At 39.4% G+C, this 27,967-nt stretch overlaps 1 protein-coding gene across 1 annotated transcript in view; it reads left to right on the top strand.

The window, feature by feature from the left end:
* Nucleotides 1-27,967, top strand: part of DNAJC13 (DnaJ heat shock protein family (Hsp40) member C13) — a gene marked incomplete at its 5' end in the record, with an annotated part of 109,844 nt that overhangs the window by 60,276 nt on the left and 21,601 nt on the right. The window contains 4 exons of the mRNA XM_089672551.1: nucleotides 1,042-1,116; nucleotides 2,037-2,149; nucleotides 4,021-4,190; nucleotides 6,963-7,005. Coding sequence (XP_089528677.1) covers nucleotides 1,042-1,116; nucleotides 2,037-2,149; nucleotides 4,021-4,190; nucleotides 6,963-7,005 — 401 coding nt within the window. The remainder of the gene's footprint in view (nucleotides 1-1,041; nucleotides 1,117-2,036; nucleotides 2,150-4,020; nucleotides 4,191-6,962; nucleotides 7,006-27,967) is intronic.

Genomic DNA, 27,967 nt, shown 5'->3' with positions numbered 1-27,967 from the left:
AATCATTAGTAACACCTCATCTGGAATATGCAGTTCAGTTTTGGGCACCATTTCACAAAAAGAACATCGGGGAACTGGAGAAAGTACAGAGAAGGGAAACCAAACTTATAAGAGGCATGGATGAGCTTAGCTATGAGGAAAGATTAGAGGAACTGAATTTATTCTCTCTTGAGAAGAAGAGATTAAGGGGGGATATGATCAACATGTATAAATACATCAGTGGTTCATATCGTGAACTTGGTGTAGAGCTGTTCACCCTGAGGTCATCACAGAGGACAAGGGGGCACTCTTTACATCTGGAGGCAAAGAGATTTAATCTCCAAATACGGAAAAGTTTCTTCACAGTAAGAGCTGTGAAAATGTGGAATAGACTCCCTCAAGAGTTGGTTCTGGCCAGCTCAGTGGATTGCTTTAAGAAAGGCCTGGATTCTTTCTTAGATACAAAGAATATAACTGGATACTAACATTTATAGGTAAAGGTGATCCAGGGAATGTCCGTTTGCCTCTCGGGGGATCAGGAAGGAACTTTTTCCCCTGCGGGAGCAAATTGGATCGCGCGTTGCTGGGATTTTTTTTGTCTTCCTCTGGATCAATTGTGGGTATAGGATTATAACTTTTTTTTTTTCTTTTTTTTTTTTTTTTTTTTTTTTTTTTGGTTGAACTGAATGGACTTTTGTCTTTTTTTAGCCAGACTAACTATGTAACTGGGCATGTAAATGTATTCCAATAGCCAGAATGAATTAATATTCTGGCCAGTAGAATGCATCTATGCTAAACACCGTATGTCCATAAATGTGCATGCATACACAAATCTAGCATATTTGGAGCGTAAATTCATATGCCCATGTGCATGAGGCCTTTTAAAGTGTCACCCTTTAACTGGAGCATTGAGAAAAAATTGCCCTACTGCAGCTGTGACATTTACAAGGTAAAGTATTCTCGCACATTGCATTCACTAAAATCTGTGTACATTGAGTGAAAATGGGTATCTAATGGTAGACTAGGACAGAGCAACTGACTGTATTGATGTTTTATTTTTAGGTCGACAGCTTGTTCTTGCAACTCTGTATGCCTTAACATCTAGTACAAAAATCATAAAAGAGGCTATGGCCAAAGGTATGTCATGGGATACTTTATGCATAGCTGTCAGAAGTGCATGGTACCCAGATTTTGAAGATTTGTTCCTGAAAATGTTCCTTTTTGAAAGAGTACCATAAAAAAAATTTATTTTGCCACACTATACTCAAAACATTGATAGATATATAAAGATGTTATTTGCATTTTAAGTAAGAAAATTAGAAATAAAACGAATTTATATTTTTAAGTAGTCATAGTATGTCATAATTAAAAGTTGTTTTTTTTTTCTAAATTTATTATCTTTTGGTTTGTTCTTTCCATTTGTACAAACATTTTTTTAGATGGGCTGGTCAGTACTATCATGTCAAAGTAATTTTTTTTTGTAAACAAAGCAACATATTTCACCCATAGAAAGTTTGAATCATTAAAATGTATTGTTCTTTTATATTGTTTGTTAAACAGTCTAACTGACATGTTGTATACCCTGCCTATAAGAGATGGTATACAAAGTTACTCTCATTTATGAGCTTTATCCCAGCATGAGGCACCATCTTTTCAGTTTTAGTTAAGTGTCTGTACGAGATAGGTGCTAGAGACCTTTTTTTTTTAAGCTTCCAGGGACCCAAACTTTTAATGGCAATTACTAGTACCGTTTTGGAGTGATTGTCTATATGAACTTTAGTGATCTACAGCACCACCAAGTTGAACAATACAGAATTTTCTGGAAATTTTCAGTCTGTTATGCCATTTAAGAAATCTGTGGTCATTTGTATACTGTTCTCTTTCATGGTTTTACAAGGAGCCCTGGTCTCATTAAAAAAAACTGCATTGTGAATAGGCACCATTCGAATGCCCAATGAACTCCTGAAATAATGCACAGTAGAGAATTATCTAAAATATAAATTTGAAAAGTGCTTGCTTTTATTTGAAGTACCTTGATAAAATGTTTGTTTCAACAGGAGCCTTAATCTACTTGTTGGACATGTTTTGCAATTCAACTCACCCACAAGTACGAACGCAGACAGCAGAGTTGTTTGCCAAAATGACAACTGATAAACTTGTTGGTCCTAAGGTGAGTAATCACATAACTCTGTATAAAAGCAGGAATTCTCAGTTCAGTAATATGACTAGAAAATATGGATGGTCTTGGACAATGCTATATTTGAATACATACAAAGATGGGCCATCTTCTTAAATACATGCCGTAAAAGTAGTCAGAGTTGTAACCCTTAATGCTGTGCATTTGTGACGCAACGCTAGCAAACATTTACTTTGCAATTGACATCTGCTTCTATGTTGACATCACTGTTGCATCACTTTGACTTGTGCATAAAAGTCTTGAACGCACACACAAACTGATTTGGTGTCACTGACATCCCCAGTGACACCAATACAGTGATCAGTGTTAATAAAAAGCACTGACACTGTACTAATGGCACTGGGCAGGAAGGGGTTAACATGTGGAGCGATCAAAGGGTTAACTGTGGAATGTGTGTGTTTCACTGTAAGCACATTGCTTTGTATGGCTACAAAACAGTGTGCAGGAGCCATCAGTAATACTCAGCGATCTATGTATTTTTATTTTTATTATACAGGATTTATATAGCGCCAACAGTTTGCTCAGCACTTTACAATATAACGGGAGACAATACAGCAACAATACAGTTCATTAAAAGAGGGTTAGGAGGGTCCTGCTCCTTGGAGCTTACAATCTAAGAGCATGTATATATGTACGTACGTGATTTTGCGCACCTGCGCAGAAGCGGTTAAATTTTGTTTTTTGCTAAAAATGAAAATCAAACTGTAAATAAGCAACTTACACTATAATCACGGAAATTGGCTTCACACCCATGCTGAACTGCAGTGCTGTGTGTCCACTGTGTTGGTGTGCATTGCAACACAGACCAGCACATGTTGTGTGCACCTGCTGGAGTGAAGGGGCCCTTAGTGTTTTGGTGCAGCAACCCACAAAATGTACATTACTGCAATGCCTGTAGTGCACATGTGTACTTTGTGTGTTTTAATTTGTGTGTGGGCATTTAACTAGTTCCCGCAGGCAAATATTCAGCGGCAGAGTGGGTGTGCTAAAGGCCAGGCCACCATACATATGCTTACAGTAAGTGGGGAATTGACTTCTGTGCTTAGTGCTGCTACACCCAGCAAAGTGATCAAGTGATGCTGGGCAGTGGTGGCAAGGTTAAAATCTATGCCCTGTTGCAACACGCACATTGATGCGTGTTTTTATATGCTTTAGGGCAGCCCGACACACACAAGTTGCACCAAAAAAGGCGAATGGGAAACATGAATGGCCACTTATGTTTACTATCTCAGCATTTATGAATAAACACTGAGTGATGAACACTGATCACCCTAGTGTTCATTCAGGACAGAAAAGGATTGGTATGACATTCATATTTACCGATCCTCCTCTACACGTTCCTGAACACGTGTTCCTTCTCTGAGGCCACTGGCAGTCATCTCCTCTGCACAGGCTGTTGTATCTCCTGCTACAGGCTGGGGGTAGTGCATTGGAGGTGCAGAGGGCACAGGGGAAATAACTGGCTGTGCGGGAGATGCAGAAGACAGGTATTTGTCGATACCAGCCTGTCACTGGAATCTCCATGATGGACACTAGCTGCTTCTCTACCGCATAGCCCCCAGTCTCCCTTGTGACAGTCATCAGCTTGTCAGTTGCTGCTCACAGCTATTCATTCAATCAGGAGGACCATTCTGGTAGAGATTCATGACCTTTTGACAGAGTGGGGAATGCAGCCAAGGTAAGGCATACTGACCTCGCCAGCTGGAAGCAATTCTGTTGCACCTTATACCTTCGTTTGGTAGCAGCAGAAGGGTTAAAGTAAGAATTGTTATTTAATCACTGAATATAGCAATTATAGTATACAGATTTGTTAAAGTGTTAAATCCTCTTGTCTGCTTTTGTAGGTCAGAATCGCTTTGATTAAGTTTTTACCTGGAGTATTTATGGATGCTATGAGGGATAACCCTGAAGCTGCTGTACATATATTTGAAGGAACCCATGAAAACCCAGAACTAATTTGGAATGATAATTCTAGAGAAAAAGTATCAACCACAGTTCGAGAAATGATGCTGGAGTAAGTGGGAAGTAGAGAAATGCTGGTTGGATGTGTTTATACGATCCACATGATGCATATACAGTATGCATTATTATACACTGCATATACTAGAGGTCACTTATAGGAATTTTCTTTTAAAGAAAAATTCTAGTCTACAGGGAGACATTCCTATCATTTCTAATAACAAAGTGTTTACATCATTGACCTCAGTTTGTTAAAATGGCTGTAACTGTGTAAATCAACTATTCTAGATCAGACAGAATGATTTGTCTGCCCTGCCTTGCTTTAACATCAATGTGGGTCAGTGGATCTATGCTCTGTCTTTTCGTGTCTCTTATTAACTTCTGTGATATGCTGCTTGGGTGGAATAATGATTTATTTCTAGCTTGCTCGTCCTGAGTACACTTCAGCTAACTACTGTAGTTTCCTGCTGTAATTTTCGTTTAACCACAGGCTTATGTTTATTTTTATATTCTGTCATATTGTCAACTAGAATAGCGTTTAGAAAAATCCCACTACCTTGTGGCCTCCATTAGTTGGTACTAGGCTAATACCTCTGTATGAATACTATTACATCTCCTACATATAGGGGTTGATTTACTAAAGGCATATATACTGTGCACTGTAAAGCTTCCCTTTACAAAGAATACCCAATCACATGCAAGGAAAAAAAAAAAAATAATAAAAAAAGCATTTCATAGATTCCCCTCAGATCTAGGGCAACTGCACTTGCAGTGGACTTGCGGTTGCACTTTAAGGCTACGTTCACACTAGCCTTGTGTGCAGGCAGCAGAGAGGCGTTTGGTAAGCGTTTTTACCGCTTCCCAAACGCCTCTGCCAATTCTGAACATTACAGCACATGGTATTATAACCTTTTTGAAAACAAATTCAAATAAATAAATGAATATAATAAAATCCAAACACTTCGATATAATAATAAAATTCAAATTGAAAAATAAATAAATAAATAAAAAATAAATAAAAAAGTCCAATACAAAGTGTCCCAAAAAGTCCCAAAAGACTCACATAGAAGGCATGTTGGAAGCCGGAATTTGGCAATTTTAATGTAAGTTCTTATTAAATTGTTTTATTACATCTTGAACATGAGTCTTGAGACCCTTCTTGTCTTTTGAGGACCTTGGAATATTTTTGGAGCTTTTAGAAGATCTCATATGGATACAGAGGGTAATAGTATCTAATATTGGTGCTGGTGGATACACAGTATTGCAGTGTTCACTGAGTGGTCACCGTTTATTCACATGTGCACGGAAGAGATATACACATATATAGTGTTTGCACATTTTTGCGTTTGCACGGAGAGAATATATTATGTACTAAAACTATGCACTAGATTTCTAAAATTTGTTTTTCTCGAGGTATTACGGGATGAAAAAAGAATTTCTTATGACTGGATGAATTTAATTTGGAAATTTGGACAATTTTTGGACACTAATTCTGTTGGACACTAATTTTTGTTTATATTGGGACTTTTTGGGACACTTTGTATTGGACTTTTTTATTTATTTTTTATTTATTTATTTATTTTTCAATTTGAATTTTATTATTATATCGAAGTGTTTGGATTTTATTATATTCATTTATTTATTTGAATTTGTTTTCAAAAAGGTTATAATACTGTGTTGCTTTCTGGGGAGAAAGCGTGACTTTTTGAGGGGTTTTGGGGTTAGGTGATACACATATTTAATATTACAGCACATGGTGCTGTTTTAACAGGAGCGTTTGCGTCGCGTTGCGTCGCAGCAAAACGGACGCCTCTGGACGAGTCAGGAGGCTTTGAAGCCTCCTATTCTCGTCTATGGTGCCGCTCCACAAACGCCCGGCCGGCGTTTGCGGTGCGGTTGCGACGCGGTTGCGGGGCGTTTGCGGAGCGGTAACACCACTCAAACTGCATTATAGGCGTTTGTGGGGCGTTATTAACGCTCGGCAAACACCTAGCAACCTCCGCTAAACCGCGTTTGTGGAGCGTTTGCCGAGCGTTAATAACGCTCCGCAAACGCCGGACCAACGCTTGCCAAACACTATAGGGGCGTTTGGCAAGCGTTGGCAAAACAGCCTAGTGTGAACGAGCCCTAAGTGTACAGTATTTTTGCCTTTAGTAAATTAACCCAAAAGTCCTACATGCATTATACAATAAAGTACTATAGACTTGAAAGGTGTTTCCTTGTCCATTTAACAGGTAGTGTGTCTTGTGTTTTCACTTCCACATCTACATAAGCAGATACAGAAGTTTTGCATTTTTTATGCGATTGTATTCAGTTTTGCTTTGTATGGCCTGGTAATACCAAGATACTATTTAGCAGTGTTCTCCTTTACGTTTTTTCACTGTTTAGGGAGTTACTGATCCAAAACAGGTTTGCAGACTAGAAGCTTCAGAAAGTATGATTTTTAACTCCAAAACTGTTTCATTCCATTACAGCTACATCTCCTACACATCAACTCTTTAGCTGAAGTGCTAAATGAAATGCATGACTTTAAAATGTTAACACTGTTCTATAGCAGACGTGTGGAATATGTTTTCTTCAGCCTTGGTACAGCATTCTAGTTTCAGCTTTTGTCTAGTTCCAGAACTATCTACAGAAGAGAAAAGTTGGTATCAGGTCCTAAATGTAGCTCTAAGCTACAGAATACTATAAAATGTAGTCAGCATCATCAGCAAGTCATAGGATTTTCTCTTTGACAGTGATGTTGGATAGATTATCTTTTTGAAACTCTTGAATGGCTTCATTTAAATTATTAAATACAAATTGCTTGATTTTCCCCTCATTCTAGGCACTTTAAGCATCAAATAGAGAATCCTGATGCAAACTGGAAGGTGAGTAGTTTTCAGCTGGATTCAAGGTCTCCTAATGCTGGAAAATGTTACAATGCAACTGTTCATTTTATTTCACTTCAGTATTTTTGTTTACTTGAAGAATAGTCACTACCAGGTGCGGACTGACCATTTAGCCACTCGGGCACTGCCCAAGGGCCCAGGGTCAGTAGGGGACCCCATGAGATGCCCCTGGTACCTTTCATTGGCTTTTTCATAGGCTTTTTTGGGTGTGGGCAAGGACACAGGGGCCCCATAATCCCCTATTGCCCAGGGGCCCCATGAGTTGTCAGTCCGCTCCTGGTCCCTACATATGTAAAGTTAAAGGAATAGAAGTTTTTTAAATTGTAGTTTACACTTAGACTATATTATGTGTCTGCATTTTTTTTAATTCACACAAACCATTATTACTCTGAAGGTTAAACAGAATGTGGAATAGATAAAAAAATACTTTTGCTGTCGTTCATACCAGCTCCTATGTCTTAAATACTGTGTACAAGCCATCAAGGGCACAACAGTGGGGCTGCCACAGAACAGTATTGATTTCAGACTTGGCAGTTTTCAGATGCCATGCTAATAATACTAACTAGAGGAGAGTAATCCGCAAAAGTGAAAAACTACCTATAGGGATCCAATCAGGTGTCATGATCTAGTCTCTGGGATAATGAATTGAGGAATCAGATTGATATGGGCAAGTTCTAAGCATGTTTGGGGAATATTCTGCTCCCCAGTTTTTATGAATATCTAATTTAGGCATCCTATAAATGAGTCAGGCTTTCTTAGTTTACCCAGGGGGTTAAAAAAAAAATTGACTCAATGTGGATGGGAGAATCCTTCCCGTTGAGCTATTGTATTCTGCCAGTGGGAACACTTCCCCACCATGAAAATACACTGATCAGCCTTGCAAACTATAGCTTGCAGTACTGATCGAGCGGGGAAAAATCCAACAGGACAGTTGTACAGAAGTTAAATGGTAGATTGTCTTGTGTACAACCTCCGTACGACCTACATGGGTCAAAATTTGGTCAGTCCCTGCCAAACAGGCTGAATTTAGATCCATGTATAGCCAGCTTTAGGTGTACATTTATTAAACTGATATAAGTTTCAGTAGTGACTATTGCAGATTATCTCCACTGTACATCAGTGTAATGAGCTGTGATGAGGCATGGAGATGATGTTTTCTTTTCCTCATCACAGCTCAGTGTGAAGTAAATGCAAACAGCCAATTTAAGAAGATGCAATGTAAGCATCTGACTGGCCATTTGCTTAAAGTGGAAATCCGAGATGCAGAACAAATCGAACAATCTGTACAGTGACCTATGTAAAACTATAAATATTTAGTAGTAGATCGTTTATAAACCTCAACCTTTAGTAGAAAAATAGATTGAAATTTCTGTAACGTCATCTCTCCAGTTCAAAAAATAGCAGCTTCAGCTGGCTTTGGGAGGAAATACAAATCCATGCATGCGCATCATATTTTGCTTTCCCACATTGCACCTGATAAACTACAGTTCCCATCATGCATTTAGAATTGTAGTCAATAGACATGATTTAGGCTGTGAAGTTGGGTGGATACAATTACTTGTAATTACTGCACTGAATGAGCCCGTTCAGCCACCTGTGAACCTCTGGCTGTGGCCCTCTACTTTCTGCTAAATCTCCGTGGAGAGCTGTGACAGACCAAGGGGACTCCTGGCTTGTCAGTCATTGTGTGAGGAAATAAGAGGCAGGACAGGCTGGGAGCCTCCTGGTATGTTAATCAAATGATGCTGTACCAGTGGGCGGTTCAGACCAGGAGTCTCTGACTCCCGAGTCCGCCCACTACAGTGTGCAGTGACGATGTCACAGCTTACCTGAAAGGAACTATAGCGGGGCAGAGACAAGATCAGTGGACAGGGGGATACACAGCAGAGCAGCCATCGGTCTCACAATACGGATGTCACAGGGAATTCAGACCTAATTCAAATAATGAACACTGGATTTCACTCAGATGAAAGACCAGGGGAAGAAACAACAAGCATATTGCAGTAAGGTAAGAAATCAACAATACTGGAAGGTGTTAACATTTCTGCCCGGAGTTGTGCTTTAATTGACCTCAGAGGTGGCGATGGCAGAAAGATAAGAGGGAAATGGCCATGATGTGATGAGAAAGTAGAACAATTAAACCCTTGGTTTCCTTTTGCTCCTCAGCCTCTGCAAGTGCAGAGAGGGTTGTGTGTATGTATGTACAGTATGTATGTGTGTGTGTATATATATATATATATATATATATATATATATATATATATATATATATATATAAAATGTATGTGGGTGTGTGTGTGTATATAAGTGTGTTTGCATGACAATTTAATTCTTGTAATGGTCCCAAAAATTACTAGCAGTAAGTATTCCCCTTAAGAAGCGGTGCACTCTTCTTAGACGTCTGTGTCACTGCCAGAAACATTACTGGAATTTGTTTTCCGGAATGCTTCGCAGTATCTTTGTTGTGGCATTCTGGATGTCGAGAATGTCATTAAATCTGTGTTCTTTTAAGTAATTTTTTAGTTTTTGCAACAGCCAAATGTTGCAAAGTACAAAGTCAGGGGTATAAGGTGGTTGGTCAAGTTTTGGAATATATTTCTGGACCAGGAACTTGCGAACACTTAACGCATCATGTGCAGGAGCATTGCCTTGGTGGAGAATCCACTTGTCAGGCCAAAGTTCTGGTCATTTCCTCCAAACAGATTCTCTTTTCAGAATTTTTAAGTAGCAGTGTTGGTTGACCGCATGTTCTTGTGTCATCGTGGACATCTTCCTGCCCCTCCTTAAACTACCTATGCTATTCAGAAACACTTGATTTCCTCATGGAATGTTCACCATAAACCTGTTATAATAGAGATAAAGTTTCACTCACTTTTTCCAATTTTCACACAAAATTTCATGTTAATTTGCGGCCCCAGATTCCTGTCACTCATTTTCCGCCAACATCACAATGTACACGGTCACGTATATGTGTATGTGTATATATATATATATATATATATATATATATATATATATATATATATATATATATATATATATATATATAAAATCAGCCGTAGCTTTATGACCACTGAGGCAAAGGCACAGTAAATAACATTGATAATCTTATTTCAATGGCATGTGAAAGTGGGTAGGATATATTAGGCAGCAAGTGTACATGTTGTCACTAAAGTTGATGTGTTAGAAGCAGAAAAAAAAATGGGCAAGCATAAGGATTTGAGCGACTTTGATAAGGGCCAAATTGTAATGGCTAGACAACTGTTGCAGAGCATCTCCAAATCTGCAACTCTTGTGGAATGTTTCTGGTTTACAGTTGTCAGGACCTACCAAAAGTGGTCCAAGGAAGAAAAACTGTTAAACTCGAGACAGGGTCATAGGCAGCCAAGACTCAGTGGTGCACTTGGGGAGCAAAGGCTGGCCTGTGCAGTCTGATACGAAAGAAGAGCTACTGTAGCTCCAATTTCTGAAACCGTTAATGCTGGTTCGGATAGAAAGGTGTCAGAACTCAGAAGGCATTATACAGTAGTTTGTTGTGCATGGGGCTGTGTAGCTGCATACTGGTCAGGGTGCCCATGCTGACCCATGTCCACAGCTTACAATGAGCATGTGAGCATCAGAACTGGATCACAGCAATGGAATATATTGGTACATATAAAATAGGTAGTGAGCGCTCTAATAGATGTCAGCAGCTAGAACACAATAGGCAACCACAATGCCTTAAATATAAACAGTCAAACTAAAATAATGAAGTGCAGCGCTAAGAAGAATAAAAAGTCAATAGAGTGATAATCTGGTATCACAATGGTGTACTGTAGAGGTACGGAGTCCCACGGCTTCCACTTTATCAGAATGACAGAAATGCGCACTCACCGGAAACGCATGGGTTATGCGCATGTGTGATTATGCATCACGGGCAATGGGAACATCAGAATCCAGGCAGCCAGGCGTCTCCCTCACGGTGGGTCATCACAGACTCCTGTAACAGGTCCGGGGGATCCCCTTAAGGTAAGCCAGTTGTTCCCTTCTCCAGGAAAAAACCTCCTCTCAGGATGGCAAAAGTGCTTTCTCTATGGGAGTGAAAGCTCCAGATAGGAGCCCCAGAAAACAAATGCCCAGAATAGTGTAGTATGTTCAAAATCTCAGGTTTAATCATCAAAATAGCAGCAGGGCAGTAAGCATATGGTACATCATGATATGTGAAGTACATAAAGTAAACAAATGCAGTACTGACCCCCAGTGGTGTAAAACGCCGGGCCTCCTCGTGGCTCCGGCGGGTATAAGACGTCACGCTCTGTGCAGTTCCTCCTTAGGCCTTTCGTGCTAGAGGCACATCATCAGAGGGGAGACTGCACAGCAGCGTGACTGACGCCAGTGTAAGAAATAAGGGAACTGGCACATGCGCAATGAGCCGCGGCCATTTTCCCGAAGACAAACGCGCACTGCGCATGCGCGAGCACGGCAGCGCCATTTTGCCGTGGATCCGCGATCTACCATGTAATGAGGAGGAGACAGAGAAGTCTCAAAGTAAAAACCCAGACACGATTGTTAACTATGTCACAGACCCCAGGGAGTGAACTGTAAACAATATGTCACAGACCCCAGGGAATAAATAGTAGATGCTATACCTTTATAGGGAGTGAAAGTGCCAGTATCTGTAATCTTAACAGTGCACAAAAATGAACTATGGGGTATAGAGATCCCCTCAGTGAATGGCATAAGTTATATAACGGACCACGGCAAGATGCAGGATACAAACGCATACATGCTACAAACTTTAGATATAAAGAAATAAGAAGAGGATATAAAATTTTAAAACACAGATGTTAAATATATCGTGTATTGGATCTGGCAGAATAGCATATCTAATATCTCAGTGCCAGACCCAGTCAGGATAACGAATAGAAGTCCCATAATAAATATATATGGAGACAACAGAAAGTCAGGATAAAAAGAGGTAAAAAAACCCAAAACACTTTAAAACCAAAAAAACCAAAGAAATGAATAGAAACCGTATACTCCTTCCTATGCCCGTCGCCCAAATAAACGCAAGAAACAGGGCGGGAGGAGGTAATTAATGATAAAAAAGACTGGTGTAACAGTCAGATTAGATATATGCTAAAACGCCAAATACTAGAAGTTCATACATAAGGAAAAAAAAAAAAATCTCCCATGATACATTTCAAACGCTAAAATGTTATACACATAAATGATATATGCTTGGGAAAATAACTCTCATGCTGGAAATAAACCCAAGGTGATAGTCCAACATAATTAAAGCATAATGTGCAAAGAAAACTCAAATCACAATATATGATTAAATAAAAAATAAAAAATATAAGAGATATGAAATGAGACCGTCAGTTGTTAGCAATGAAGCAATTGACGTCTACCTCAATGTTGTGGCCCAGAGGATGTAAAGTTTGGAGCTCAAACACCCATTTGGTTTCGGCTTGGGAAACTGCCCTGGTTTTATTAATACCCCTCCAATGGTTATTGATTACATCAATCCCAATGAATTTAAGTGAAGAAGGGTCTTTATTATGGTGGAGGCGGTAGTGGTTTGATAATGAGTGCTCCCTGAAACCCTTCTTGATATTGGAGACGTGCTCGCGTAAACGGTCACGTAGACGTCTTGTTGTCCTGCCAATATATTGTTTTTGGCAGGGACATTGTAGTAAATACACTACAAATTTGCTATGACAAGAGATGAAATGTTTAATGTTATAAATTTTTCCAGTAACTGATGATTGGAATGTACTGATTTTCCTCTTTCTGGTATTGTCACACTTACAGATGATGCATTTATTACAGGGGTGAAATCCTTTTAGATCCTTAAACAGAGAAATGTTATTAGGAGGATCCACAACATTTGGTGCAATCATATGCCTAACAGCAGTTGCTTTCCGAAATACAATTTCCGGTTTCTCCGGTAGTATTGCTGTTAGAACCGGGTCCATTTTTAAAATACCCCAATTGTTATTCATTATTTTATTGATTGCCTTATATTGGGTTGAAAAGGATGTGACAAATGGGCAGATTTTTTTCCTTTGATTGTTCCTTGTTTTATCAATCAGCATGGTGTTTCTATTCATCTGCGCCACTACCCGAATAGTATGATCAAGGGTTGTCTCACTATATCCCTTCTCCAGAAACCTGTGTTTTAAGATATTGGCCTGAACGTGAAAAGTCTCATAATCCGAGCAATTGCGCCTGATCCTCATTATCTGTCCTTTAGGGATATTAGACAGCCATTTGGGATGATGACAACTCCCAAGAGGAATAAAGCTATTGCGATCTGTTGCCTTAAAGAAAGATCTAGTGGTAATCCTGCCCATGTAGTTGACAAGAGTTAAGTCCAGGAAATTAATCTCCTCCCGGCTATAAACATATGTGAGTTTGATGTTAAGGGTATTATTATTTAATGAGTTAAAGAAGTTTATGAGAGACTCCTCCTCCCCATTCCATAGAAGCAAGATATCATCGATATATCTTTTGTAAAACAACAGTTCAGGCCAATCTCTGGCAAAAATAAGGTCTTCCTCCCACCTGGCCATAAAAAGGTTTGCCAGGGAGGGGGCAAACTTTGCCCCCATTGCCACGCCCCTTATCTGCAGATAGTAGTCTTTATTAAACCAAAAATAGTTCTTTAACATAGCAAATTCTAAAAGCTCTAGAATGAAATTCTTCTGGGTGACAGGTAAGGGACTGTATTGTGTTAAAAAGAAATCAGCCGCTTCCATGCCATCATTATGGTTAATGTTTGAGTATAGAGAAGCGACATCCGCTGTAACCAGAAAGGTGTTGGGAGAAGTAACTAGGGAGCTGACCTCGTTTAGGACCTGTTTGGTGTCCTTTAAATACGCTGCAGTTTGTAAAACGAGTGGCTGGAGGAAAAAGTCCACATATTCACCAATTCTAGAGGATAAAGAACCAATACCGCTTATTATTGGCCTCCCCGGTGGTTTTATGGGGTCCTTATGAACCTTCGGTAATATATACAAGACTGGTAACTTGGGTGCTGTTGGACATAAAAAGGACTTTTCTTTCTTATTCAGAATACCCTCTACATACCCCTTGTTAATGATGTTTTTAAGAGAACGTTTGTACTCTATTTTAGGATCCTTTGGTAAACGAGCATAAGTGGTATTATCGCTCAAAATGTTGTTAACCTCATTAATATAGTCTTCCTTGTTGAGAACCACTACACCCCCACCTTTGTCTGCTGGTCTTATTACCAAATTCTTCCTTTCTAATAATGATTTAATGGCTTTAGTATCGCCTGTTCTGTCAAAAGGTCTCTTAAATGGTATTTCCCTCAATTCTTTCAGGACCTTGTCTCTAAATAGATTCACATACGAGTGAGTTTGTGGGGGAGGGTTATAGGTGGATGCATTGCGTAGATTGGAATGAGTATATTTTCCAATCGATACATCCCCATTGATAGGATTATTCGCAAAATACCTTTTCAGGGACAATTGTCGTGCGAACTTATGTATGTCCATATAGGTTTCAAACTTATTAAGGCTTTTTGATGGAGCATATTTCAATCCTTTATCAAGCAAGTGAAGCTCTTTTTCTGTAAGGTTAGTTCCACTAAGGTTAAAGATACCTTTTGTCTTTACACCCTCCTTTTCTTTGGAGTGTCCGTTTGCTCTCTTCCCTCCTCTCTTTCCCCTCCTGTGTCCCTTCTTTTTCTTGTATTGCTCACCCCTAAAAAAGGCTGACGGGGATAATTGGTAGTTTGCTGATAATAATCAGGATTTTGTTGCTGGTTGTAATAGTAATCCGAATTAGGTGGTGGTCTAAAGTTGTTGTTAAATGGTTTATTATTGTTCTTATTGTTATTATAATTAGCTGGTCCTGATCGGGAGTTGTCATGTTTGGGTTTATGGTAAGTACCTTTGTTGTAGTTTTTACCCCCTTTATTATTCCTGGGAGATGAGTATTGCGTTTTATGTTGCCCTTTAAACTGTTGAGGTTGGTATTGGTCATAATTATACGACCCCGAGGGGTATTGATTCCCATACGACCTATCATATTCATTATGAGGATAGGGATGGTGATTGTCAGATCGAGCATTAGTGGTATTTGAATACCAACGGAAATCTCGTGATCCTATATTCTCATCATGAACGTTCTGCAAAGGTTCATATCTATTGTAGGTGGGTAGATCATAATGTTGATACTCATGATCTCTCATAATTGGCCTGCTTTGATTTTTATTCGGTCCCATCATAGGAGGTATGTTGTTAGGGACTGGTTGGTTAACAGGGTCTAATTGTTTCTGCCAATCAAAAACCATTTTGTCAGAATAATCTTTATAATCTCTGTTATATTTTTTCCTCTTTTTAATTTTCTGTTCTTTTTCCACCCCTTCCATATGAACCTTTAATTTATCGGATTCAAATTTATATTTCTCATTATCTTTAAAGGGGGTTAATTTCTCTCGCACTAAATTGATTTCTTTATCCAAATATGCTAACTTTTTCTTTTTGCGTATAATGAGAAACTTTAGAAGGTCAATACCAGTGTTATTAAAAAATTGGTACCACTCAAAATGGCTACTGGGATCCTCCGAATCTGGGCGTACGTCCCACCGGAGTGATCTGGGAACCATCTGTTCTTTAATATACTTTTCCAAGAAAGATACATCCCATAAGGTTTTAATTTCGGCAGTAGTTAAATTTTTTAGATGTACAAAGAGTCCCTTTAAGTCATCACTGTCATCATTATCTAATGTGTAGAAATCCTCAGGGATTGCGCCCCTTGAGGATCTGAGATCAAAAATGTCCCCCATATTATAGTAGGATACTCTGTAAAAACAAATGAAGAGCAGCTACAAACTGATAATGGTAAAATAGAAGTACATATAAAATAGGTAGTGAGCGCTCTAATAGATGTCAGCAGCTAGAACACAATAGGCAACCACAATGCCTTAAATATAAACAGTCAAACTAAAATAATGAAGTGCAGCGCTAAGAAGAATAAAAAGTCAATAGAGTGATAATCTGGTATCACAATGGTGTACTGTAGAGGTACGGAGTCCCACGGCTTCCACTTTATCAGAATGACAGAAATGCGCACTCACCGGAAACGCATGGGTTATGCGCATGTGTGATTATGCATCACGGGCAATGGGAACATCAGAATCCAGGCAGCCAGGCGTCTCCCTCACGGTGGGTCATCACAGACTCCTGTAACAGGTCCGGGGGATCCCCTTAAGGTAAGCCAGTTGTTCCCTTCTCCAGGAAAAAACCTCCTCTCAGGATGGCAAAAGTGCTTTCTCTATGGGAGTGAAAGCTCCAGATAGGAGCCCCAGAAAACAAATGCCCAGAATAGTGTAGTATGTTCAAAATCTCAGGTTTAATCATCAAAATAGCAGCAGGGCAGTAAGCATATGGTACATCATGATATGTGAAGTACATAAAGTAAACAAATGCAGTACTGACCCCCAGTGGTGTAAAACGCCGGGCCTCCTCGTGGCTCCGGCGGGTATAAGACGTCACGCTCTGTGCAGTTCCTCCTTAGGCCTTTCGTGCTAGAGGCACATCATCAGAGGGGAGACTGCACAGCAGCGTGACTGACGCCAGTGTAAGAAATAAGGGAACTGGCACATGCGCAATGAGCCGCGGCCATTTTCCCGAAGACAAACGCGCACTGCGCATGCGCGAGCACGGCAGCGCCATTTTGCCGTGGATCCGCGATCTACCATGTAATGAGGAGGAGACAGAGAAGTCTCAAAGTAAAAACCCAGACACGATTGTTAACTATGTCACAGACCCCAGGGAGTGAACTGTAAACAATATGTCACAGACCCCAGGGAATAAATAGTAGATGCTATACCTTTATAGGGAGTGAAAGTGCCAGTATCTGTAATCTTAACAGTGCACAAAAATGAACTATGGGGTATAGAGATCCCCTCAGTGAATGGCATAAGTTATATAACGGACCACGGCAAGATGCAGGATACAAACGCATACATGCTACAAACTTTAGATATAAAGAAATAAGAAGAGGATATAAAATTTTAAAACACAGATGTTAAATATATCGTGTATTGGATCTGGCAGAATAGCATATCTAATATCTCAGTGCCAGACCCAGTCAGGATAACGAATAGAAGTCCCATAATAAATATATATGGAGACAACAGAAAGTCAGGATAAAAAGAGGTAAAAAAACCCAAAACACTTTAAAACCAAAAAAACCAAAGAAATGAATAGAAACCGTATACTCCTTCCTATGCCCGTCGCCCAAATAAACGCAAGAAACAGGGCGGGAGGAGGTAATTAATGATAAAAAAGACTGGTGTAACAGTCAGATTAGATATATGCTAAAACGCCAAATACTAGAAGTTCATACATAAGGAAAAAAAAAAAAAAAAAAAAAATCTCCCATGATACATTTCAAACGCTAAAATGTTATACACATAAATGATATATGCTTGGGAAAATAACTCTCATGCTGGAAATAAACCCAAGGTGATAGTCCAACATAATTAAAGCATAATGTGCAAAGAAAACTCAAATCACAATATATGATTAAATAAAAAATATAAAATATAAGAGATATGAAATGAGACCGTCAGTTGTTAGCAATGAAGCAATTGACGTCTACCTCAATGTTGTGGCCCAGAGGATGTAAAGTTTGGAGCTCAAACACCCATTTGGTTTCGGCTTGGGAAACTGCCCTGGTTTTATTAATACCCCTCCAATGGTTATTGATTACATCAATCCCAATGAATTTAAGTGAAGAAGGGTCTTTATTATGGTGGAGGCGGTAGTGGTTTGATAATGAGTGCTCCCTGAAACCCTTCTTGATATTGGAGACGTGCTCGCGTAAACGGTCACGTAGACGTCTTGTTGTCCTGCCAATATATTGTTTTTGGCAGGGACATTGTAGTAAATACACTACAAATTTGCTATGACAAGAGATGAAATGTTTAATGTTATAAATTTTTCCAGTAACTGATGATTGGAATGTACTGATTTTCCTCTTTCTGGTATTGTCACACTTACAGATGATGCATTTATTACAGGGGTGAAATCCTTTTAGATCCTTAAACAGAGAAATGTTATTAGGAGGATCCACAACATTTGGTGCAATCATATGCCTAACAGCAGTTGCTTTCCGAAATACAATTTCCGGTTTCTCCGGTAGTATTGCTGTTAGAACCGGGTCCATTTTTAAAATACCCCAATTGTTATTCATTATTTTATTGATTGCCTTATATTGGGTTGAAAAGGATGTGACAAATGGGCAGATTTTTTTCCTTTGATTGTTCCTTGTTTTATCAATCAGCATGGTGTTTCTATTCATCTGCGCCACTACCCGAATAGTATGATCAAGGGTTGTCTCACTATATCCCTTCTCCAGAAACCTGTGTTTTAAGATATTGGCCTGAACGTGAAAAGTCTCATAATCCGAGCAATTGCGCCTGATCCTCATTATCTGTCCTTTAGGGATATTAGACAGCCATTTGGGATGATGACAACTCCCAAGAGGAATAAAGCTATTGCGATCTGTTGCCTTAAAGAAAGATCTAGTGGTAATCCTGCCCATGTAGTTGACAAGAGTTAAGTCCAGGAAATTAATCTCCTCCCGGCTATAAACATATGTGAGTTTGATGTTAAGGGTATTATTATTTAATGAGTTAAAGAAGTTTATGAGAGACTCCTCCTCCCCATTCCATAGAAGCAAGATATCATCGATATATCTTTTGTAAAACAACAGTTCAGGCCAATCTCTGGCAAAAATAAGGTCTTCCTCCCACCTGGCCATAAAAAGGTTTGCCAGGGAGGGGGCAAACTTTGCCCCCATTGCCACGCCCCTTATCTGCAGATAGTAGTCTTTATTAAACCAAAAATAGTTCTTTAACATAGCAAATTCTAAAAGCTCTAGAATGAAATTCTTCTGGGTGACAGGTAAGGGACTGTATTGTGTTAAAAAGAAATCAGCCGCTTCCATGCCATCATTATGGTTAATGTTTGAGTATAGAGAAGCGACATCCGCTGTAACCAGAAAGGTGTTGGGAGAAGTAACTAGGGAGCTGACCTCGTTTAGGACCTGTTTGGTGTCCTTTAAATACGCTGCAGTTTGTAAAACTCATTAAATAATAATACCCTTAACATCAAACTCACATATGTTTATAGCCGGGAGGAGATTAATTTCCTGGACTTAACTCTTGTCAACTACATGGGCAGGATTACCACTAGATCTTTCTTTAAGGCAACAGATCGCAATAGCTTTATTCCTCTTGGGAGTTGTCATCATCCCAAATGGCTGTCTAATATCCCTAAAGGACAGATAATGAGGATCAGGCGCAATTGCTCGGATTATGAGACTTTTCACGTTCAGGCCAATATCTTAAAACACAGGTTTCTGGAGAAGGGATATAGTGAGACAACCCTTGATCATACTATTCGGGTAGTGGCGCAGATGAATAGAAACACCATGCTGATTGATAAAACAAGGAACAATCAAAGGAAAAAAATCTGCCCATTTGTCACATCCTTTTCAACCCAATATAAGGCAATCAATAAAATAATGAATAACAATTGGGGTATTTTAAAAATGGACCCGGTTCTAACAGCAATACTACCGGAGAAACCGGAAATTGTATTTCGGAAAGCAACTGCTGTTAGGCATATGATTGCACCAAATGTTGTGGATCCTCCTAATAACATTTCTCTGTTTAAGGATCTAAAAGGATTTCACCCCTGTAATAAATGCATCATCTGTAAGTGTGACAATACCAGAAAGAGGAAAATCAGTACATTCCAATCATCAGTTACTGGAAAAATTTATAACATTAAACATTTCATCTCTTGTCATAGCAAATTTGTAGTGTATTTACTACAATGTCCCTGCCAAAAACAATATATTGGCAGGACAACAAGACGTCTACGTGACCGTTTACGCGAGCACGTCTCCAATATCAAGAAGGGTTTCAGGGAGCACTCATTATCAAACCACTACCGCCTCCACCATAATAAAGACCCTTCTTCACTTAAATTCATTGGGATTGATGTAATCAATAACCATTGGAGGGGTATTAATAAAACCAGGGCAGTTTCCCAAGCCGAAACCAAATGGGTGTTTGAGCTCCAAACTTTACATCCTCTGGGCCACAACATTGAGGTAGACGTCAATTGCTTCATTGCTAACAACTGACGGTCTCATTTCATATCTCTTATATTTTTTATTTTTTATTTAATCATATATTGTGATTTGAGTTTTCTTTGCACATTATGCTTTAATTATGTTGGACTATCACCTTGGGTTTATTTCCAGCATGAGAGTTATTTTCCCAAGCATATATCATTTATGTGTATAACATTTTAGCGTTTGAAATGTATCATGGGAGATTTTTTTTTTTTCCTTATGTATGAACTTCTAGTATTTGGCGTTTTAGCATATATCTAATCTGACTGTTACACCAGTCTTTTTTATCATTAATTACCTCCTCCCGCCCTGTTTCTTGCGTTTATTTGGGCGACGGGCATAGGAAGGAGTATACGGTTTCTATTCATTTCTTTGGTTTTTTTGGTTTTAAAGTGTTTTGGGTTTTTTTACCTCTTTTTATCCTGACTTTCTGTTGTCTCCATATATATTTATTATGGGACTTCTATTCGTTATCCTGACTGGGTCTGGCACTGAGATATTAGATATGCTATTCTGCCAGATCCAATACACGATATATTTAACATCTGTGTTTTAAAATTTTATATCCTCTTCTTATTTCTTTATATCTAAAGTTTGTAGCATGTATGCGTTTGTATCCTGCATCTTGCCGTGGTCCGTTATATAACTTATGCCATTCACTGAGGGGATCTCTATACCCCATAGTTCATTTTTGTGCACTGTTAAGATTACAGATACTGGCACTTTCACTCCCTATAAAGGTATAGCATCTACTATTTATTCCCTGGGGTCTGTGACATATTGTTTACAGTTCACTCCCTGGGGTCTGTGACATAGTTAACAATCGTGTCTGGGTTTTTACTTTGAGACTTCTCTGTCTCCTCCTCATTACATGGTAGATCGCGGATCCACGGCAAAATGGCGCTGCCGTGCTCGCGCATGCGCAGTGCGCGTTTGTCTTCGGGAAAATGGCCGCGGCTCATTGCGCATGTGCCAGTTCCCTTATTTCTTACACTGGCGTCAGTCACGCTGCTGTGCAGTCTCCCCTCTGATGATGTGCCTCTAGCACGAAAGGCCTAAGGAGGAACTGCACAGAGCGTGACGTCTTATACCCGCCGGAGCCACGAGGAGGCCCGGCGTTTTACACCACTGGGGGTCAGTACTGCATTTGTTTACTTTATGTACTTCACATATCATGATGTACCATATGCTTACTGCCCTGCTGCTATTTTGATGATTAAACCTGAGATTTTGAACATACTACACTATTCTGGGCATTTGTTTTCTGGGGCTCCTATCTGGAGCTTTCACTCCCATAGAGAAAGCACTTTTGCCATCCTGAGAGGAGGTTTTTTCCTGGAGAAGGGAACAACTGGCTTACCTTAAGGGGATCCCCCGGACCTGTTACAGGAGTCTGTGATGACCCACCGTGAGGGAGACGCCTGGCTGCCTGGATTCTGATGTTCCCATTGCCCGTGATGCATAATCACACATGCGCATAACCCATGCGTTTCCGGTGAGTGCGCATTTCTGTCATTCTGATAAAGTGGAAGCCGTGGGACTCCGTACCTCTACAGTACACCATTGTGATACCAGATTATCACTCTATTGACTTTTTATTCTTCTTAGCGCTGCACTTCATTATTTTAGTTTGACTGTTTATATTTAAGGCATTGTGGTTGCCTATTGTGTTCTAGCTGCTGACATCTATTAGAGCGCTCACTACCTATTTTATATGTACTTCTATTTTACCATTATCAGTTTGTAGCTGCTCTTCATTTGTTTTTACAGAGTATCCTACTATAATATGGGGGACATTTTTGATCTCAGATCCTCAAGGGGCGCAATCCCTGAGGATTTCTACACATTAGATAATGATGACAGTGATGACTTAAAGGGACTCTTTGTACATCTAAAAAATTTAACTACTGCCGAAATTAAAACCTTATGGGATGTATCTTTCTTGGAAAAGTATATTAAAGAACAGATGGTTCCCAGATCACTCCGGTGGGACGTACGCCCAGATTCGGAGGATCCCAGTAGCCATTTTGAGTGGTACCAATTTTTTAATAACACTGGTATTGACCTTCTAAAGTTTCTCATTATACGCAAAAAGAAAAAGTTAGCATATTTGGATAAAGAAATCAATTTAGTGCGAGAGAAATTAACCCCCTTTAAAGATAATGAGAAATATAAATTTGAATCCGATAAATTAAAGGTTCATATGGAAGGGGTGGAAAAAGAACAGAAAATTAAAAAGAGGAAAAAATATAACAGAGATTATAAAGATTATTCTGACAAAATGGTTTTTGATTGGCAGAAACAATTAGACCCTGTTAACCAACCAGTCCCTAACAACATACCTCCTATGATGGGACCGAATAAAAATCAAAGCAGGCCAATTATGAGAGATCATGAGTATCAACATTATGATCTACCCACCTACAATAGATATGAACCTTTGCAGAACGTTCATGATGAGAATATAGGATCACGAGATTTCCGTTGGTATTCAAATACCACTAATGCTCGATCTGACAATCACCATCCCTATCCTCATAATGAATATGATAGGTCGTATGGGAATCAATACCCCTCGGGGTCGTATAATTATGACCAATACCAACCTCAACAGTTTAAAGGGCAACATAAAACGCAATACTCATCTCCCAGGAATAATAAAGGGGGTAAAAACTACAACAAAGGTACTTACCATAAACCCAAACATGACAACTCCCGATCAGGACCAGCTAATTATAATAACAATAAGAACAATAATAAACCATTTAACAACAACTTTAGACCACCACCTAATTCGGATTACTATTACAACCAGCAACAAAATCCTGATTATTATCAGCAAACTACCAATTATCCCCGTCAGCCTTTTTTAGGGGTGAGCAATACAAGAAAAAGAAGGGACACAGGAGGGGAAAGAGAGGAGGGAAGAGAGCAAACGGACACTCCAAAGAAAAGGAGGGTGTAAAGACAAAAGGTATCTTTAACCTTAGTGGAACTAACCTTACAGAAAAAGAGCTTCACTTGCTTGATAAAGGATTGAAATATGCTCCATCAAAAAGCCTTAATAAGTTTGAAACCTATATGGACATACATAAGTTCGCACGACAATTGTCCCTGAAAAGGTATTTTGCGAATAATCCTATCAATGGGGATGTATCGATTGGAAAATATACTCATTCCAATCTACGCAATGCATCCACCTATAACCCTCCCCCACAAACTCACTCGTATGTGAATCTATTTAGAGACAAGGTCCTGAAAGAATTGAGGGAAATACCATTTAAGAGACCTTTTGACAGAACAGGCGATACTAAAGCCATTAAATCATTATTAGAAAGGAAGAATTTGGTAATAAGACCAGCAGACAAAGGTGGGGGTGTAGTGGTTCTCAACAAGGAAGACTATATTAATGAGGTTAACAACATTTTGAGCGATAATACCACTTATGCTCGTTTACCAAAGGATCCTAAAATAGAGTACAAACGTTCTCTTAAAAACATCATTAACAAGGGGTATGTAGAGGGTATTCTGAATAAGAAAGAAAAGTCCTTTTTATGTCCAACAGCACCCAAGTTACCAGTCTTGTATATATTACCGAAGGTTCATAAGGACCCCATAAAACCACCGGGGAGGCCAATAATAAGCGGTATTGGTTCTTTATCCTCTAGAATTGGTGAATATGTGGACTTTTTCCTCCAGCCACTCGTTTTACAAACTGCAGCGTATTTAAAGGACACCAAACAGGTCCTAAACGAGGTCAGCTCCCTAGTTACTTCTCCCAACACCTTTCTGGTTACAGCGGATGTCGCTTCTCTATACTCAAACATTAACCATAATGATGGCATGGAAGCGGCTGATTTCTTTTTAACACAATACAGTCCCTTACCTGTCACCCAGAAGAATTTCATTCTAGAGCTTTTAGAATTTGCTATGTTAAAGAACTATTTTTGGTTTAATAAAGACTACTATCTGCAGATAAGGGGCGTGGCAATGGGGGCAAAGTTTGCCCCCTCCCTGGCAAACCTTTTTATGGCCAGGTGGGAGGAAGACCTTATTTTTGCCAGAGATTGGCCTGAACTGTTGTTTTACAAAAGATATATCGATGATATCTTGCTTCTATGGAATGGGGAGGAGGAGTCTCTCATAAACTTCTTTAACTCATTAAATAATAATACCCTTAACATCAAACTCACATATGTTTATAGCCGGGAGGAGATTAATTTCCTGGACTTAACTCTTGTCAACTACATGGGCAGGATTACCACTAGATCTTTCTTTAAGGCAACAGATCGCAATAGCTTTATTCCTCTTGGGAGTTGTCATCATCCCAAATGGCTGTCTAATATCCCTAAAGGACAGATAATGAGGATCAGGCGCAATTGCTCGGATTATGAGACTTTTCACGTTCAGGCCAATATCTTAAAACACAGGTTTCTGGAGAAGGGATATAGTGAGACAACCCTTGATCATACTATTCGGGTAGTGGCGCAGATGAATAGAAACACCATGCTGATTGATAAAACAAGGAACAATCAAAGGAAAAAAATCTGCCCATTTGTCACATCCTTTTCAACCCAATATAAGGCAATCAATAAAATAATGAATAACAATTGGGGTATTTTAAAAATGGACCCGGTTCTAACAGCAATACTACCGGAGAAACCGGAAATTGTATTTCGGAAAGCAACTGCTGTTAGGCATATGATTGCACCAAATGTTGTGGATCCTCCTAATAACATTTCTCTGTTTAAGGATCTAAAAGGATTTCACCCCTGTAATAAATGCATCATCTGTAAGTGTGACAATACCAGAAAGAGGAAAATCAGTACATTCCAATCATCAGTTACTGGAAAAATTTATAACATTAAACATTTCATCTCTTGTCATAGCAAATTTGTAGTGTATTTACTACAATGTCCCTGCCAAAAACAATATATTGGCAGGACAACAAGACGTCTACGTGACCGTTTACGCGAGCACGTCTCCAATATCAAGAAGGGTTTCAGGGAGCACTCATTATCAAACCACTACCGCCTCCACCATAATAAAGACCCTTCTTCACTTAAATTCATTGGGATTGATGTAATCAATAACCATTGGAGGGGTATTAATAAAACCAGGGCAGTTTCCCAAGCCGAAACCAAATGGGTGTTTGAGCTCCAAACTTTACATCCTCTGGGCCACAACATTGAGGTAGACGTCAATTGCTTCATTGCTAACAACTGACGGTCTCATTTCATATCTCTTATATTTTTTATTTTTTATTTAATCATATATTGTGATTTGAGTTTTCTTTGCACATTATGCTTTAATTATGTTGGACTATCACCTTGGGTTTATTTCCAGCATGAGAGTTATTTTCCCAAGCATATATCATTTATGTGTATAACATTTTAGCGTTTGAAATGTATCATGGGAGATTTTTTTTTTTTTTTCCTTATGTATGAACTTCTAGTATTTGGCGTTTTAGCATATATCTAATCTGACTGTTACACCAGTCTTTTTTATCATTAATTACCTCCTCCCGCCCTGTTTCTTGCGTTTATTTGGGCGACGGGCATAGGAAGGAGTATACGGTTTCTATTCATTTCTTTGGTTTTTTTGGTTTTAAAGTGTTTTGGGTTTTTTTACCTCTTTTTATCCTGACTTTCTGTTGTCTCCATATATATTTATTATGGGACTTCTATTCGTTATCCTGACTGGGTCTGGCACTGAGATATTAGATATGCTATTCTGCCAGATCCAATACACGATATATTTAACATCTGTGTTTTAAAATTTTATATCCTCTTCTTATTTCTTTATATCTAAAGTTTGTAGCATGTATGCGTTTGTATCCTGCATCTTGCCGTGGTCCGTTATATAACTTATGCCATTCACTGAGGGGATCTCTATACCCCATAGTTCATTTTTGTGCACTGTTAAGATTACAGATACTGGCACTTTCACTCCCTATAAAGGTATAGCATCTACTATTTATTCCCTGGGGTCTGTGACATATTGTTTACAGTTCACTCCCTGGGGTCTGTGACATAGTTAACAATCGTGTCTGGGTTTTTACTTTGAGACTTCTCTGTCTCCTCCTCATTACATGGTAGATCGCGGATCCACGGCAAAATGGCGCTGCCGTGCTCGCGCATGCGCAGTGCGCGTTTGTCTTCGGGAAAATGGCCGCGGCTCATTGCGCATGTGCCAGTTCCCTTATTTCTTACACTGGCGTCAGTCACGCTGCTGTGCAGTCTCCCCTCTGATGATGTGCCTCTAGCACGAAAGGCCTAAGGAGGAACTGCACAGAGCGTGACGTCTTATACCCGCCGGAGCCACGAGGAGGCCCGGCGTTTTACACCACTGGGGGTCAGTACTGCATTTGTTTACTTTATGTACTTCACATATCATGATGTACCATATGCTTACTGCCCTGCTGCTATTTTGATGATTAAACCTGAGATTTTGAACATACTACACTATTCTGGGCATTTGTTTTCTGGGGCTCCTATCTGGAGCTTTCACTCCCATAGAGAAAGCACTTTTGCCATCCTGAGAGGAGGTTTTTTCCTGGAGAAGGGAACAACTGGCTTACCTTAAGGGGATCCCCCGGACCTGTTACAGGAGTCTGTGATGACCCACCGTGAGGGAGACGCCTGGCTGCCTGGATTCTGATGTTCCCATTGCCCGTGATGCATAATCACACATGCGCATAACCCATGCGTTTCCGGTGAGTGCGCATTTCTGTCATTCTGATAAAGTGGAAGCCGTGGGACTCCGTACCTCTACAGTACACCATTGTGATACCAGATTATCACTCTATTGACTTTTTATTCTTCTTAGCGCTGCACTTCATTATTTTAGTTTGAATGGAATATATTGGCCTGGTCTGATGAATTCAAGAATGTTTGAGGAAAACAGGTTCAAGGTGTTGACTTGGTGTCCAGATTCCCCAGATCTCAATCCAATCAAGCTTTTGTGGGGTGTGCTAGAAAAGCTAGTCCAATCCATGGAGGCCCCACCTCTCAAAGTTACTGACAGCTTGGACAGATCATGGACACAGATTTCACTTACACTACACATCTCGCCCATTCACCACATATTCCATTCACTTCTCTTCTCAGTCAGAGAAAAGTGAAGTGCAAATGTTAATAAACTAGCTCCCCTCTGAGAGCTTTATACGCGGTGAAGGGACACATTGTGTAAAGGCATTCTACGTTGTATTTTACCAAAACATAGGCCTTAGTCTTAAATTGAAATTCTTAAGAAGTTGTACATTTTAAAATGCCCAGACTCTTCCCTTAGCAATAACATTTAGGATTTATTAAAGCAATATTAAACAGTCACCACATTATTGCCTAGTAGTCTTTCAATAGATAACTCCTGGTACTGAACATTGGGAAAGCAGAAGGAATAAAAGTATAATGACTAAGTTAGTTAATTTGTGCATCTCTTAAAACTTCCCAGCTGATTGTAAACTCTGGTCTTTGTGGGCCCATTGGTTTTCACCTCCATCCCTCTATAGACATTATTTTATTTACACATGTTCTCGGCAGCTGCTAGAGCAATGGCTTTACAGGCTATGTCTATATTGTATTTACTCTTCAAAATATACAGAAATTCAAGTGATTTTAGGTCCTTTAGCCCTGGTTCACACTAATGTGACTTGTTATGCAAATTGACAGTTTCAAATTGCATGACAAGTCTCACCCTATTGAAGGCAATGAAACCGTTCAAATCGGTGCGACTCCGACTTTGCGGTGCTGCAACGATTTGAAAAAAATGTTCC

This window comes from Staurois parvus, unplaced genomic scaffold, assembly GCF_062004578.1.
Source record: "Staurois parvus isolate SC_StPar_1 unplaced genomic scaffold, SC_StPar_1.0 ptg000130l, whole genome shotgun sequence".
Classification (NCBI taxonomy): domain Eukaryota; kingdom Metazoa; phylum Chordata; class Amphibia; order Anura; family Ranidae; genus Staurois; species Staurois parvus.
Note: the sequence above shows the minus strand (reverse complement) of the source record. Positions and strands in the feature narration are given on the sequence as shown.